The 17,523-nt window shown below is 38.4% G+C and overlaps 1 protein-coding gene across 2 annotated transcripts in view; it reads left to right on the top strand.

Moving 5' to 3' along the window:
* Window positions 1-17,523, top strand: part of NEB (nebulin) — a 223,643-nt gene that overhangs the window by 54,884 nt on the left and 151,236 nt on the right. For both annotated transcript variants that reach the window (XM_011987847.1, XM_011987846.1), the window contains exons 37-48: window positions 1,677-1,988; window positions 3,130-3,336; window positions 5,091-5,195; window positions 6,486-6,593; window positions 8,048-8,359; window positions 8,910-9,116; window positions 9,593-9,697; window positions 9,850-9,957; window positions 10,604-10,915; window positions 12,124-12,330; window positions 15,276-15,380; window positions 16,348-16,455. In XM_011987847.1, the coding sequence (XP_011843237.1) occupies window positions 1,677-1,988; window positions 3,130-3,336; window positions 5,091-5,195; window positions 6,486-6,593; window positions 8,048-8,359; window positions 8,910-9,116; window positions 9,593-9,697; window positions 9,850-9,957; window positions 10,604-10,915; window positions 12,124-12,330; window positions 15,276-15,380; window positions 16,348-16,455 (2,196 nt within the window). The remainder of the gene's footprint in view (window positions 1-1,676; window positions 1,989-3,129; window positions 3,337-5,090; window positions 5,196-6,485; window positions 6,594-8,047; window positions 8,360-8,909; window positions 9,117-9,592; window positions 9,698-9,849; window positions 9,958-10,603; window positions 10,916-12,123; window positions 12,331-15,275; window positions 15,381-16,347; window positions 16,456-17,523) is intronic.

Raw genomic sequence — 17,523 nt, 5'->3', positions numbered from 1 at the left:
TTAAATTAATGGCATTTAAATTCTCAAAATATTGTTTGGAAAACCTGTCGCTTTTAGAAACACTTTTGTGGTTCTTTTCAGTTGACTCCACTTGGTAGAGCTGTCATAAATCTGACAGTGGCTTTCTCCTTTGATTCACAGCCCAAATTGCCTTCACTGACACATTTCCCTGACAGCCCACATTTATTTTCAGTGGGAACACCCTGACTGACATTACCACATTACATTCAAATGACTGCCTGCATTATAATTGTATTAAAAAATTGAAAAGATGTTATATAAAATGTACAGATTTTTATAAACCAAAGGGGGAAAAGTCCACTTTTTTAGGATATAATTTCGATTCATGTAAATTGATGCCCATTTCCTGTAACACTTCTACTCCTTTCCATCTTTGAAAAACAAAATTTTGGCCAGGTGCGGTGGCTCACACCTGTAATCCCAGCACTTTGGGAGGCCGAGGAGGATGGATCACGAGGTCAGGAGATCGAATGGTGGCGGGCACCTGTAGTCCCAGCTACTTGGGAGGCTGAGGCCCGAGAATGGCATGAACCTGGGAGGTGGAACTTGCAGTGAGCCGAGATCACACCACTGCACTCCAGCCTGGGCAACAGAGTGAGACTCCGTCTCAAAAAAAAAAAAGAAAAAGAAAAATTTTTAGAAAGCATGCATGCCCTGCAGAGTTCACTATTACATGCTACCCAGGGACTAAAATCTTGGTTTGAGAAAAGAGAAGAAAGAAACCAACCAGATGTACAGACCACATAGGTGTTAGGGGTGTAAAAACTCTACCGCTTTCCTTATCAGAATGGTACTGAAAACATCTTCCTCAAAGATCTGCACACAATGCACATCACTATGAAATACATTTCTAGTTTAAGTAGAAAGTGAAAGTCTACAGCATAACTTTATAACTTTGTTCCTTTTTTTTTTTAAGCATTTGCACAGTAATTTTTCACATGCCTAGAAATTACTTGACAATCCTTTTGCCTGTTAAACTCTTGTTTATCAATTAAGGCTTAAACTGCAGGAGCTGAAAGTCTGCAGGGTTTAAGTGGGTTTGAATTCTCTTGCATAACAATTGAGGTTCTGACCTGTTACAAGATTGCTCAGCCTATATTCCATTGCTGATTCCAGCAGTGAGAGACTTTGGACAGCAGAACTTTTTCCATTAGGTTTTTATTGATGGGAAAACCCCACAGCAGGTCCTGCCCTTACTGTGGCTCCTTAATTCATTTGCAACTGTTTCAGCAGTGAGCTTGGGAAGCAGCTGCTGATAAACGGAGTCAGTGAAGGCCCAGCTGGTACTCATATTTGTGATGTAAATAACATATTAAATTGAAACCTATGAAACCAAGAGATACTGGTCTTATATTTAGAATGTGTCATGTTTGTATTAAGTGTGAAAATTCAGTTTGTTTAAAATAAAGTTTCACATGCAAATCCATCTGTAGGAGTCATAGTAAAGAAAATAAACTGATCTTGAATTTATCGTGACACTCGCTTGTAACTCCAATATATGTTTTCACTGAACCTTTTGGAGGAGGTTGTGGTTTGCATTTTTTGTGCGCTCTTGAGAAAGTCACAAAGTTCTGAGTGCCTTTATATGTGAATGTAATTGCAGCACGAATGCTATCAATGCCTAGGGCTTTGCTAACCCCATTCTGCCTCCACAGTATAAATACAAGGAAGCTTATGAGAAGGCAAAGGGAAAGCATGTGGGTTTCAGAAGCCTCCAGGATGATCCCAAGCTGGTCCACTATATGAATGTGGCAAAGATGCAGTCCGATCGTGAATACAAGAAGAACTATGAGAACACCAAAACCAGCTACCATACCCCTGGGGACATGGTTAGCATCACAGCTGCAAAGATGGCCCAGGATGTCGCTACCAATGTAAACTACAAACAGCCATTGCATCATTATACATACCTACCTGACGCCCTGAGTCTTGAGCATACAAGGAATGTCAATCAAATTCAGAGTGATGTAAGTATGTGCAACAACAGACCCAGAGATGTTTGCACTTAAAGGGTGATCACTTCTCGCTTTTATTAGACTTCTTACTACAGTAAGCTATTTGAAAAATGTGCTTTAGAATAAACAACCATTACTGAAAGACTGCCAAAGGCATGGTAGACAAGCTGTTTTTGCCTGCTTTCTGTGCTCATATCATAATCATTGATGTTGTCTTTAACTTATGGATGAAAGATAAAACTATATTCCACTAACTCTGCGAGCCACTTTGATTCTCAGCAAGAGGAGATGGGTATTCCTGATGGATTGGCCGCAATGGTGATAGATATAAAATGCAAAATAGAAGAATTTTCTATCCATCCTGAATCTGGGAAAGTGCTTTTTTTTTTTCCCTTTGTTAACTCAAGGTCACAATGTCATCCATGTAAATCTCTGTAATGAGTCATCTGAAATTAATCAGGAATACTTTTTGCTTGCAACATGATTCATGGAGAGTTGCACGGAAAGGTGTTTAACATTCACAGCATCTCCTGCTGCAGAAGCCAGATTTCTGTTAGAACTGCCCTCTGTAAAGGGAAGAAGTGCTATACATTTATTGGCACTCGATGAAAATATTGATCCCCAGATGAGCTCAAGCATAGCCTAGGTGGACAGTATGGATATAATTTAGTTTTGAAGTCTTCAGTGGAATCAAAAGGAAAACCCAATTTATTGTCAAAAGTGACAAAATATTTTTTAGCAGCACCCATAGTGACCTGGATTCCCCTCTGTGTTGCATAATGCACTCTAAAGCATGATCATTTCTCTCTGTTTTATTAGGCTTCATAGTACAGTAAGAGACTTGAAAAAATGCTTTAAGATAAACAATGATCATAGAAAGTACCAATTTATTGTCAAAAGTGACAAAAAAATTTTTTTTAGTAGTACCCATGAAAATACGTGACCTAGATTCCCTTCTGTGTTGTATAATGCACTCTAACAACAGAACAGCTTCTTCTTCTTACCACACTCCAGATAAGCTCTGTGACAGACAGTCAGACATGAGCATGCTGAAGAGTTGCTATTCATTTCCCTTGGATAGAGTTGCAGATCCCAGAAACATCCCTTGAATAGTCTCCAGGGTATCTTCTCATATGAGCTTACCCTTTTACAGAATGTGTATAAAGACGAGTATAACAGCTTCTTCAAGGGCATCGGATGGATCCCTATTGGTTCCCTGGAGGTGGAGAAGGTCAAGAAAGCAGGCGATGCATTAAATGAGAAGAAGTATCGACAGCACCCAGATACCATCAAGTTCACAAGTTTGCCTGATTCCATGGGCATGGTGTTGGCTCAGCATAACACAAAGCAGCTAAGTGATGTGAGTGCTTTCAAAAGTATTTGCCCGTAAATAACCACACGTATCTGAGCCGCTCCTCCATCCTTCTTAATTCAATGCGTGAGGATGCATCTATGTTAGCAAATAAACTGCTTTCATAGGTATGAGAGAAAGGGCTGCCTTTTGAAGCAACTGGGATCTTGAACATGGGAAAAATAGGGAGATGAACATGCGGGACTATTCCAAATTTGCTTTGTTTTCCAAACGTAGAGAGCCTGTGCTATTCATAAGCAGATACGCATTATACATATGAAATGACATTATTACTGTTATTATCTGTGGCTCTGTATGAATTGTAAAGCAAGTTATTTATTGCTCTGGGTTGCAATATTTCTACCTAGCCACAGAGGGAAGAGGCATAATGTCCTAATCCCCTCGCATAATAGCTGCATGTTCTGAGAGGCAATCTTAGAATGAGGCCTCTGGGGAGGAGATAAGCAGTTTATTTGCAGTCGTCTGGGATCTCATTCTGAGACCACGTCTATATGGACTCTTATTCTTTCTGTCAGAAGCTAATTATAATGCTCAGGGCCTCACATGACATGTTAATTTTAGAGTTCTGTTAAAATGCCTCCACCAGAAAGAGAGGGGTAAGTAAAAAGCCAAGAAAGACTTTTTGTATTTCAGCCCCAGACTTTGGAAGGTGGGGAAATGCTTTGCTTGCCTGCGATTTGAGATCTATGGATTTTAGCTCCTGCCCCCACATTATCACAGATGTCTAAGGGTTAATTCTATCTTAGGGGTAATAAATGGTGTCAATTCTTTTGATTTCTTTTGTACTGAGCGAGATGTCGCTTCTCGTGGTGTTTTTCCAGTTAGCTAGGCAAACTGTACACTCACTATATAAAGTCTTCCCCATCACAATAAATGCTATCAACATCTACCTCGTTACTCAAGCTGGAAACTTGGCAGTCACCGTTAACACCTCCCTGTGTGAACTCCCACATCCAGTACCTCTGCTGAGTCAGCTTCCTAAATATCTCTCAGCCAGCCTGCTCCCAAATGCCACCAACCCTACTTCCAGCTTCTGTGTGGCTCGTGTGGACAACTGCAATAACCTGTTATCTGGACTCCCCTGCCTATGGTCTCAAACAGCCACGAGAGCCTGTCTTAAAACACGAATCAAAGCATGTCCCTCTTATGTGTAAAACCTCTCAGGAATTTCTTGAATGTGAAGTGAAATCTAAACTCATCAACTTGACAAAAGACCCCCCTCTCTGTGGACCCTTCTGCACTTTCTGTCTAATACTGCCCCACCCCCATGTCTACCCGGGCACATTTCCAGCCTCGGGTCCCGAATGCTCTTCCTCTGCCCCTCTCTCCAAGTTTGAGCGTAAATGTTACCTCTGCAGAGTGGCTTTACTGACCATCCTTGTTTCTTTGCTACAATTATTCCGTTGATAACACATCACAAATTCTAGTGATAGTTTGTAGTTTACATGTTTTATGTCTGTCCTTTGTATTGGACAATAATCTCCAACAGGACAGATCTGCCTTCCTTACCTCTTTAAACACAGAACTTACCACCCTGCCTGACCAACAGTGCTGTCCAATAAATAGTGGTAGAATGCGAACATAAATGCATCTACCAGGGCCCCTCCCTCATGACAGAGTAGGCGTTTGTCTCATAAATGGAAAACACAAATGATAGCCTTCCTTTTCAAAGGAGTCTGTGCTTGATGAAATTTACATTATGTCAGCTAATGATATGTGCATGCTGTCTCCTTTGCTTTTAGTTGAACTACAAGGTGGAGGGAGAGAAACTGAAGCACAAGTACACTATTGACCCCGAATTGCCTCAGTTTATTCAAGCCAAAGTCAACGCCCTCAACATGAGTGACGTGAGTATTTGGCCTGGTGCTAATATTGCCTATGTGGGCCTCTCCTTTCTGGTTCTTTGCAACTCTTGCCCTGAGAATTGTAGGAGGCGCAACTCAGTGTGGACCCTGAGCCTCCACATTAAACCCTTAACCATACAACATGAGCCTACGGGGCCACAATAAAATTTTGCTTAATACAGACTTTTCCAAACTATGGGCTGTGACTCGTTAGTGGGTTGTAAAGTCAGTCAAGTAAGTTGTGTCCTATTAAAAGAAAAAAAAAAAAAAAAAGACCATGAGACAGACAAGATTGGAAAACACAAGAGTGCCTAGTCTGCAGTACGGAAAACATTGCTTTCTACAACTTTTATTTTAATTATTTATTAAAACATCCAAAACAGTTTAGTTTTCTTCACAAACTCTTTTTTTTTGTATGTAACTAACCTCTCTCTTGAGTAGTCTAGACATCTAATTGGTGGTAATGTTTAAATCCACTATTATGAATTGTTTCCTTTTTTTTTTTTTTTTAAAAAAATCCTAATTTTAAAACACAATAAAACTTGGATAAATTGTTAATTTCTTAAAAGATGGCTTAGTCATTCTTTCCAATGTTTTTAGGCTCTGTTTCATATCCAACTATACATTCCTGTGCTTTTGGTTCATTTAAAGTGCATAATGCACTCTAAAGCGTGATCATTTCTAGTTTATTAGGCTTCATAATACAGTAAGAGACTTGAGAAAAATGCTTTAAGATAAACAACTATTATAGAAAGTATCAATTTAATGTCAAAAGTGACAAAATTTTTTTGTTGTAAAAAATTTTTACAAGTAAAATTTAAGCATTTTCTAAGTAATATTTAAGCATTAAGATCAATTAAAGCTGAGTTGTTACTACATCTGGATTTTTAGTTTTAGTATTCATATCTTTCTATAAGCTTGAAATGCTTCATTACAAGAAACTTTTTTCCAAAAGTGTTTTATATTATAGAAAAGTTGGAAAATATAGAAAATTATGAAAAATAAATGAAAATCTTCTGTTATCCAACAGTCAAAGCATTACCTTTCTGTTGCTTTGTTATACAAGCATATACATTTTTTGATCAGTTGAGATTATACTGTGTATACAGTTTACTGATCCTTTTAAATCAAATCAAATATATACATAAAAGACAAACTAATAGTCCTAACTTCATAGATTGTCTTAATAGAAAGGGATCTATTATGACATGTTTTATAAGAAACATTTTGGCATTCTGTTTCATTCCTCTTTTAATGATGTCAAATAATAAAATAACCTCTACTTTTTTGAAGGCTCATTATAAAGCAGATTGGAAGAAAACCATTGCCAAGGGCTATGATTTGAGACCAGATGCCATCCCAATTGTTGCTGCAAAAAGTTCAAGGAATATTGCTAGTGATGTAAGTCTAATTTAAAAGTAGGAAACTTCCTGTCTGTTTAAAAGACTTCAGGAGTTCAAGAACAGCCTGGGCAACATAGCAAGACCCTGTCTCTACAGAAATAAAAAAATAAATAAATAAATAAATAAATAAATTAGCCAGGTGTGGTGGTGTGTACCTGTAGTCCCAGCTATTTCAGAGGCTGAGATGGGAGGATCTCTTTAACCCAGGAGTTTGAGGCTGCGGTGAGCTGTGACTGCGCCGCTGCACTGCAGCCTGGGTGACAGAGTGAGATCCCATCTCTAAAAAAGAAAAAAAAAATCTGTATGTGATGTATAAGACTGTATCAACTACATAAAGAAGCAAGTAAAGAAATTATAATATAAAAATACTTCCTAAAATCCTAATTGCCAATTACATTGTTTATATTGCTTCACTTAAAATATTTTTCACATATTTAAAAGCTTAATAAAGTTGTTACAAAGAAAAAAATTCTTTTTTAAAAACTGTGAAGTATTTGAAACTTTCATTAGTATCATTGTTATGAACTTAAAAGCCACTTTTTATTTGGATTTTGTCTTGAAAAAAGTCATGATATACTAAAACATCACTAAATTTGAAAAGTCTCCAAGTATTTTAAAAGAATTCAGTGTTTTAATTTTATAATTTCCATGAAGGAAAAAACCCCATAGAAATAAAAACGTGGAAAAACAGAAAAAATATTTTGCTAATTCTTTCTGGTCTTTCGTATTTCTATTTCCATGGATTACATAACAGGATTTTAGTTAATTAGTTTTAGTTAATTACATAACAAGATTTTAGTTAATTTTTTTTTTTTTTACAAATTAAGTTATATTTGTATATGAGTTGACATAATGCCTTGATAGAGTAAAAATGCATTAATTTCAAGATTAATACACTAATTTGTATTAGGGCTGAAATTTACTCATAATTATGCAAATACTTTTTAAGATAATACAAATTAATACTGGAAATATAATAAAAAGAATACATTGACCAGACATGGTGGCTCACATGTCTAATGCTAGCACTTTGGGAGGCTGAGGAGGGAGGACCCCAGAGGCTGCAGTGAGTCATCATTGCACTATTGCACTCTGGCCTGGGGGACAGAGCAAGACCCTGTCTCAAAAAAGAAAAAAAAAAAAAAGTGTACATCAAATGCTTAATAAGCAAACTTCCCAGGAACATTTGAGGTTTTGAGTTATTCAAGTAATCTACTTATGAAGTGTATAAATATAAACTATTCCATTATTCCATTCTTAATGATCTCCAGGGCAGGTCTCAAGATGAGCCATTAAAAATGTTTTGCTAATTGTTTATTTTAAAATACAAAAAAAAAAAACTTTGATGTTACCTAGATTCAGACTGAAGTTGGCTTTTGCTTTATTTGTTGTATAAATTCAGTTTATATCAGACTTCTATCCAACTTCTGTCTGCCTTTTGTTTTCAAATAGTGCAAATATAAGGAGGCCTACGAGAAAGCCAAAGGCAAGCAAGTTGGATTTCGCAGTCTTCAGGATGATCCTAAACTGGTTCACTATATGAATGTGGCCAAAATGCAGTCTGATCGTGAGTACAAAAAGGGCTATGAAGCCAGCAAGACCAAGTACCACACACCTCTGGATATGGTCAGTGTGACAGCTGCAAAGAAATCTCAGGAGGTTGCCACCAACGCCAACTACAGACAGCCATACCACCATTACACTCTCCTGCCCGATGCCTTGAATGTGGAGCACTCCAGGAATGCCATGCAGATTCAGAGCGATGTATGTACTGGTTACCAAGTTGTTATCCATTTCTAATGGGTGGGAGGGAAAAATAGGCACCACTTACTCCATCCCACACCTGGCTGCACTCACTGTAATTAAGGATTCCCTCCAGAACTTGGAGTTTTAGGATTTCACTCATTTAAACTACAGGTAGCTTTGTTGTTAATTTTATATATATGCATATGCATATATTTAAAATGTTGGTGTTAGAGCCAAACATACGATATTGTCTGTGAAAAATTAGGAGGCTCAAATAAGTGTGTTATATAATTTTCCTTCCAGTGCAAAATTCTGTTAATTTTTCATTTCTTTTTCTGAAGAAAGTTAACTTTTTAAAGGAATTGCTGGGTCAGGATTTCCTGTTCAAAACCACTATGAATGCAATTACTTTTATAATTAATTTCTTCTGAAAGACTGCAGGGAGTAAAAAGCAGATTATTCTCCCCCTCCCAGCTTCCCTTTTACTTTTTGATTGTAAGTAAATCATGTAGCCAAAGAAACCCAAGCCCTGACTATTTCTGAAATGATTGTTTTTTTCATTGTAAAGAATCTGTACAAATCTGACTTCACCAATTGGATGAAAGGGATCGGTTGGGTCCCCATAGAGTCCCTAGAGGTGGAGAAGGCAAAGAAAGCAGGAGAGATTCTGAGTGAGAAGAAGTATCGCCAGCACCCCGAGAAGTTGAAATTCACGTACGCCATGGACACAATGGAACAGGCACTTAACAAGAGTAACAAACTGAACATGGACAAGGTAAGGACTCACCTGCCACCCTTGCCCAGGGAACCCTCATGGTATTCATGCCGTTGAGCCTGGCACTGCCCCCATCATCTCCTTCAGTGTTTCTATCTTTCTGATCGTCTTGATGGCGTTGGTGGGAGGGGACTCTATTGCTTGCATCATGTTTAGCGCATTCTCTTTCATAGTGACTCCCTCAGGTCATCGCTCAACAGCATGTTAAAAATGTGACAGAACCACAAAACTCCACATGGTTGTGCGGTGGGGGCAAGATGGTATTTGGTGCTTTGGTGGTGGAGGATTGCCTTATTCAACAATTTTTTTTCTCATTGTGTATTTAGTTTACTTGGCCCATCTTTTTGTTATTTCATCCATTTTCTAATATCAACAGTTAACCTCTTCTACCGTGTAGATGCAAATCTCTTCCTGTTGGTAGCATTGGGTCAAACTTGTCCTGCTGTAAAATCATGCACCTGACTTTCTCGTTGCAGAGGCTCTATACTGAAAAATGGAACAAGGACAAGACCACCATTCATGTCATGCCTGACACACCAGATATTTTACTCTCCAGAGTAAATCAAATCACCATGAGTGATGTAAGTAGATTAACAACAGCAAAAGCTAGGAAGAAGGTTAAAGGGAACTGATACTTACGTCTGCCTTTTTTACATGCCAACCACTTTGTAGTCAGGACGTCTATTCTAACCCCAATAACAAGATGCTGTTGTTTTTCTATTTTATTGTTTAGAAACTGTACAAAGCTGGCTGGGAAGAAGAAAAGAAGAAAGGATATGACCTGAGACCTGATGCCATTGCAATAAAGGCTGCAAGAGCCTCTAGAGACATTGCCAGTGATGTAAGCACTTCCACTGGGCCTTTTTGGGGCTGGGCAAGTAAGAACAAATGCGCCAAGCTTGTGTATATGTAGGAGCTGTGGTCAGCTCCATTCAGGGTTGGTGGGAATGCCATCCCATGTGACACACAAGACACCTCCCTTCACCTCATCCAAGTACTCTCTAATCATCTGTTCATTATTTAATATAAGTAGTGACTGAGTCTTGTTAAAATAAGTAGCCTTTAGAGTCTATTCAAATCATGTGCAATTCTAAGCAAATGTAAAGATGCAATCTACATATTTTACCAGGAGGCCCATGGCCGGGCCCTCTCTTTAAAGATGCACCATGAGAAATCATGCCTGTAGCCTTTTCTATCACTCAGACAGCTGAGTGGGGAAATCTGCTTTCTAAATCTCTCTAAACCAATTTATTTACACATCTCTTCAATTAACTCTGAGATTATTTTCTTTCCATGGATTCAAGTCTGGGAAAAACAAAATCGAATTAAAAAGAGTTTGCTCCCTGCCTCTCATGAGTGCCTCCCTTCTAATTTTAGAGTAGCTCTAAAACCCTTCATCTAAGACAAAGCTAATGTCACCTAGCAAATGGTACTTTGTTCTCTTTCTTTTACCATTTTCATCACCATCATGTCTTCTCTGTCCATAGTACAAATACAAGCAAGCCTATGAACAAGCCAAAGGGAAACACATTGGCTTCCGGAGCCTGGAAGATGACCCCAAGCTGGTGCACTTCATGCAGGTGGCCAAGATGCAGTCAGACCGAGAGTACAAGAAGGGATACGAGAAATCCAAGACCTCCTTCCATACCCCAGTGGACATGCTCAGTGTGGTGGCTGCCAAGAAGTCTCAGGAAGTGGCCACCAATGCCAACTACAGGAACTTGATCCATACCTACAACATGCTTCCTGATGCCATGAGCTTTGAATTGGCCAAAACTAGGATGCAGATTCAGAGTGATGTATGTGAAAGCCACATTTGCAGAGCGCTTACTCTGGATAATAAGTAACCATGAATGACCATAAGTCATGACATTTTGAAAATCCTGAAAGAAATTCATCTGCAGTTTCCCAACATAGTGTTTCATTTGCTACCTTAGATTGAATTCATGTCTTTTAACAAAAGGAGATCAATTCTAGAAACTAAAGTCTTGTTTTCTACTATTGTTGCTGTGAGCATTGTTGGATGCTGAATTCCACAACAGCAAATGGCACTTCATTTCAGAAAGAGTGTATTGAAAGAAATATATCTAGCAAAGATGGTCAAAAGCATAATAGGCTTTTAATAGAGGAATGAAAGGGAAAGTAAGAAATCAGATAACCTGATAGCTCCAGTCCCTCCCTCCCAACCGGGTTTCATTCTACCACTTTAACTTTGCAATTGCCTACCTTACTAATGAAATTTTTTGAGAAGGTGACGACTGATACAGCTTTTGGACTAAATGTAAGAAAGACCGAGAAGGAATAGAGCCAAGAATTTAGCTCAAGAGGCCATTTGATGGTTGAGAGGTGAATTAAGTTACAAACCCAAAGCAGACCAAAGCAAGCCTACCAAAGCAAGCCTACATTTATCTTTGGGAATGTGAGGACTGAGCCATTAATTGCCAGGGAGGTAATAAGTGCCTGAATGAAAGCAACCATGGTACAGTTGTAGAGAGAAATGTCAAAGCCGAGGAGCAAAAAATGAAATTTACACAAAGTACCAGGAAGGTTTCTGGCATACCTGAGGGAATTGTAATGGTGGCGGGTGATCAAAGACAGTGAAAGAGAAAAATGGGGTTTCCATAGTCATCTATTAACCAAGGGGCCTTGGGAGTTTTTGTAAGAAAGGTCAGCATAGTTCCTTTTCTCAAGGAGATAACAGTCACCTGGCAGATGAATCTATGTGGTATTTCTTAGTACTTTTTCTTTATGAAGGCATTGAGAAAAACAAATCACAAAGACATTTCTGCTTAGTTTTTAATTTATCATGCAAGGAAATACAAAAAGGATAAAATTTTAGGGACGAAATGGTTGAAGTTCATCATGCTATTGGTTAAATATCAATATTCTAGCAAATATTGAAGTGGAAAAGTTACAAATGAAGTGGAAGTTACAGAATATTAAACACACACTTGGAATTCTTGGGAAGTTTCCGTTTCTTCTCATAATTTATTTTCCTCTTTTGCAGAATCAGTACAAGGCTGACTATGCTGACTTCATGAAGGGCATTGGATGGCTCCCTCTGGGCTCCCTGGAAGCGGAGAAAAACAAGAAAGCCATGGAGATTATTAGTGAAAAGAAGTACCGCCAGCACCCAGACACTTTGAAGTATTCCACATTGATGGACTCGATGAACATGGTTTTGGCCCAGAATAATGCAAAAATTATGAACGAAGTAAGTCTTTTAATAATGCAGTGTCTCATATGCATCAGAGAGAATCCAGGTATAACTTACATGTAATCCACAGGCTTTGCTGATACAGTTATAGGGCATCACACTTGAGGTTATTTTACCTAGAAAAAGAGTCTTGTGGTTAAAAAAAAAAAAAAAAAAGATAGGAATTATTTCTAACTAGTAGTCTCAAATCTTCAATGAACCATCCTATCTTATTGACATAACCAAATAAATAGGGACTTTTTCTTTTATTGCACCTCTTGAAAATGAGTCCTGTTTGTCTAAGGTGAGGTTTAATAGACATTCATGACACTGAATCAGCCGATTTCCTGACGGCAGCTGGTGTTGCAAACCACCCCCCAAAGCCCAGTTTCCTTTCTGTTTTGATGGGATCAAAGAAAATTCCAAGATTATATGGCTATAGCAGCATTTCAAACCAGAATGTTCTCTGGGCAATCTTGAGGGCAATTGTTCTACATCAGTGTTCCCTTGGGTCATGAATTATTCCAGCTTTTAGAAAAGCCTTTCTCCATTTTTACATTGATTTGCAATAAGAGATCAAAACCAACAAGTACAATCAACTTTGAACATCTGGTTTTGAAGTTAAAAATAATAAAATAACTGCAGCAGCACTGGTGGATCAAAATGAGAAATGCCTTTGATTAACATAACAGAGAAAAAGATGATTTGGATCTAAACATGAAACAGTTGCAGAAAATAATGGCCCTAGTTGTGCTAGAAAGATAGAACTGGATTATGCTAAGCCACAGAGTAAACCGCCTGGAGTCTTCAGAGAAGTGAATGATTTGTAGAGATCAATCTCCTTGAAAGGGACCTGTCTCAAAGACAAGGCACAAATTTCTGTGCCTCTTTTAAGATTTAGAATCTAAACTATGAGGATATCTATTTTTTTCAGTGTTAGTGATTAACATTTCAGGATAATGATGCCAAGAGGAGAATCATAGAACTAACATGCACCGGCACTGAGAGACATCTTGATGATCATCAGGTTGAATCCTCCCACTGCAGAATTGAGAAAAGAACAGCCCAGAGAAGCAAAGCACCTCCCATAAGGGTACACAGCAGGTCAACAGCGGGGTCTGGACTAGAACAGGGATTCTGATAACTAGGCAATGCTCTTTCCACTAACATTTCACTGCCCGATACTATTACTACTAGCCACATGTGTTGATTTATGTTTGTATAAATCATATTAATAATTCAGTTTCTCATTCACATTAGCTACATTTCAAGTACTCAATCGAGTTCTACCATATTGGATTATGCAGAACATTTCCATCGTTGCAGAAAGTTCTATTGTATAGTGCTGGTCTAAAACAAGGTTCAGAAAAATGACTGTTTTTGTAAATAAAGTTTTATAGTCACACAACCACAGCTGTTTGTCGGCATGTGGTCTCTGGCTGCTTTTGGACTACAGCAGCAGAGTTGAGTGGCTAATGACAGCAGTTTCGTAGCCCACAAGGCCTGAAATTTAAAGAATTTCTGTCTATACAGAAAAAGTTTGCCAACCTCTAGTCCAGAAGAAGGTTATTCTTATTTTAATTAATACGGACTAAAACAAAGAGATAGCATTTTTCATCTATTGCATTTGCAAAAATTAAGAAGCTGTGTTACACACAATATCTGTAAGGGAGTTTGTGTTAAAGCAAACTTTTAATGGGCCATTTGTTAAAATTTTAAATTCAGGTATCATTACCCTGTAGAAATCTTTATACATGTGTGCAAAGATATACATACATACATACACACAAGAATATGTTTGCAGTTTAGGGTTTCTGAAAGGAGATGATGAAATGAAAATTGGAGTGCAGAGTATTTTTTAGGGATCCTAGTCCTTGGGAGGAAGGACTAGACGGGAGGAGAAGTTAAACAGTGATGCTGGCATGACAAAGGCTTGGCCAGTCCCACAGAGGGCTCTCAAGTGTCTCTGTAGTAGAGAACTGTATTGAGCTGAAATGGCTAGATCTTTGTACACCCACTTCGATGAGCTGTTGAGTGTGGTTATCTGGGAAGTGCATGCTCTTGAGTGAGATAGCTGATGACTAGAAACTGTTTGTCAAAAGTTGGGGAATCAGGTCCTTCCTTGAATGGGTATATTGGTGGCACATCTCCATGTCCACCACAAGGATCATGACATTGCTTGTAGTAGAAAAAGGCTAGAGGCCATAAGTTAAGTATTCATCAACAGAGAACTGGTTAACTTAATTAGAATATACCTCCTAATGAAATACTATGTAGCTCTACAAATGAATGAAATAAATTATTTTAAGAAGTTGTTCAAAGATGTCTATATTATTAAGTTAAAAATCAAGATGTAGAACATGACTTCATGCATATTTTAAAAGGACTATATGTGTGTTTAAATGTACACAGAAAATTTTAGGAGGCAAATGCTACCTCCATGCTGTAAGGTAAGGGGAAAAAGCATTTTTACTTTCTGTCTTATTTCCTCCCTGCTGTATTGTTTGAATAAGCAACTTTTCCATTAAATTTTTTTTTGGGCCAGGTGCAGTGGCTCATGCCTGTAATACTAGCACTTTGGGAGGTGAAGGCAGGTGGATTGCTTGAGCTCAGGAGTTTGAAACCAGCCTGGGAAACATGGCAAAAACCCATCTCTACGAAAAATACAAAAATTAGCCAGGCGTGGTAGTGCCTGCCTGTAGTCCCAGCTACTCAGAGGCCGAGGTGGGAGGATGAATTGTTTGAGCCTAGGAGGTAGAGGATGCAGTAAGCCATAATTGCACTACTGCACTCCAGCCTGGGTGACAGCATGAGACTCTGTCTCAAAAATAATGAATGAATTAATTTAAACCTAGTTAATAAAAACACATGAAATATTGATATATATGTGTACAATGATATGTATGTACTAGGTAAGCGTCTTTTAAGATTTTAAACACTAATTTACACTGTTTTTTTCCTAGCATCTCTACAAACAAGCATGGGAGGCTGATAAAACCAAAGTCCACATCATGCCTGATATCCCCCAGATTATTTTGGCAAAGGCAAATGCAATTAATATGAGTGATGTAAGTATAGTTCCTCCTGTTGTCATCTTCCTCTCCAGCAGATTTGAACCAGTAAGAACAGATTAATTAATCTCTCTCTCAGTTATGAGAATGAATGTTTTAAAAATAATGGTGGAAATCCACACATGAGGCTCTTTCTCTTTCTAATTTTGCTTTGCGGAGTTGGAGTAGACCTGTCGATGGGGTTGGGCCAAGCAGTTAAGAATTTGAAGGGTGATTGGATTTTGTTCTAGGGGGGCATTCCTTATTAAATTGAGAGATTTGGTAGAAAGAAACAGGCTTGGGGGCCGGGAGAAGAGAAAAAGGAAATGAGAGTTCTGGAATTTCGTTCTTAGCCTTTCCATCAAACCTTTGAGATGGTTCTGAGGAAGGGGTTAAATGGAAAGGGAAGAAAAACATTTTGAAGAATTTGGGGCAAACCCCATAACAAGGAATGTGCAACACTTATTAGAAAATGTATCGATGTTTTATTTCATTTCCTTTTTCGTCTAATCATAGTTGCTAGGAAATCTTCTAATCCTACCCATTTTTTTTGTTTCTTTGTTTGAATTCCACAGAGATTTGGAATAGCTGAGTTTTTCTTTAATTGTAGATTCCACATTATTATACAAATAAAAGTGCTGATTATAAAACAGTGACTTTTCTTTTGATGTCAGAATAGGGCTGTTTTGTAGTCTTCCTTTAACTCTTACTTGCATCAATAAGAATCTCCAGGACTATTACAATCTAATAGAGACCAGTAACTTTTACTTTTTTCTGGTAGTTTCCTGAAAACATGTTTAAGTTTGTTATAGATTGTTTTTCAAACACAGTTATGTTACTTGTAAGAACATTCAGCCACTAAAGCACCAATGAAGCATTCTACTTAAAAACAAAAAAAAGACACCACAGTGGTAGTTTACTCTTCTAAAAGAAATCCAGGCTTTCATATTCAGAAGAAAACTCTTCCCTTTGCCTCTCTTTACAGAAACTCTACAAACTTTCCTTGGAAGAGTCTAAAAAGAAAGGCTATGATCTCAGACCGGATGCAATTCCTATCAAAGCTGCTAAGGCTTCCAGAGATATTGCAAGTGATGTAAGTCCAAAGGAAAGCAGTCACCTGGCTGGGGGTTTCTAGGGAACCGAAATAATAAGGTTGAGTTCTGGAAACACTGAGTGGACACAATATGAAAAACAGTAGGTCTCACTCTCTGTGAATGCTTCTTAACCTTGCTTTTGTGTGTGCTCTGGTATTTCTGAAAAAACACCAAGCTAACCACATGGTGACCCTCATAGATGTCAGCTCCCTGACTCATGAGATCTAGATACACTTACTTTGAATCTGTCACCAACGCTATGGCTTGTAGAAATTCAAAGCCCTTCACTAAGCTTTCTTGGTGAAAGTCTCATGTTGTTCTTGCCTCCTGCTTCTTCAGAGCTGATTTTTCTCCCAGGATGTCTCATGGATGCAAGAGTGCTGATCATCTGGGCTCATGATGGTTGATGAGTAAATAATCAGGAATTGTTACAAACCAGTTGTTAAACCATTGGTGGCTTCATAACAGCTATGATGGGCATACTTACACCACAGAAATTGGCAAACACTACAAAGTGAGGCTTTCCCCGCACTGCGCGGCAAAAAGCAGGTGTACCAACACATCACTGTCATAACATGCCACCTATATGAAACTCAGTTCTTTCATATGGTTGTTTCCACAAGAAATCCACTCACAGGGAGCATTTAATGACGTGGAGGTCCTGGGGGAGGGGAGCACATTTCAAAACACTCTTTCCTTGGTCACCCATGAGTTTTACTTTCTTTCCTTTTCATCTCTATTCTTCATCTTCCCTACCTATCCAGCCCATTCCACTCTCTCTTATTATCCCGAGAACTCCAAATTCTTCTCCCCTCTATTACGCTGGAGTAATTTGGTTCTACTAGCTTCTACCCCCAACTTGCACATGCAATCCCACAAGGAGATAGGCAGAAAAAGAAGCTCTCCATGGATCAAGATCTCCCCTCTATAGAAGAAAGTTGAGATGATAAATAGGACAATTTCTTCCCCCATTATAGCAGTTTTAGAGAGTCTTAAAGGAAAAGGAGCTCCACAAATATAAAGCTATTCTAAAATTACACTCTGTGTCTCATAATTGAACCTTTTCT

This window comes from Mandrillus leucophaeus, unplaced genomic scaffold, assembly GCF_000951045.1.
Source record: "Mandrillus leucophaeus isolate KB7577 unplaced genomic scaffold, Mleu.le_1.0 Scaffold318, whole genome shotgun sequence".
Lineage (NCBI taxonomy): Eukaryota > Metazoa > Chordata > Mammalia > Primates > Cercopithecidae > Mandrillus > Mandrillus leucophaeus.
This window is presented reverse-complemented; position numbering and strand designations above follow the sequence as displayed.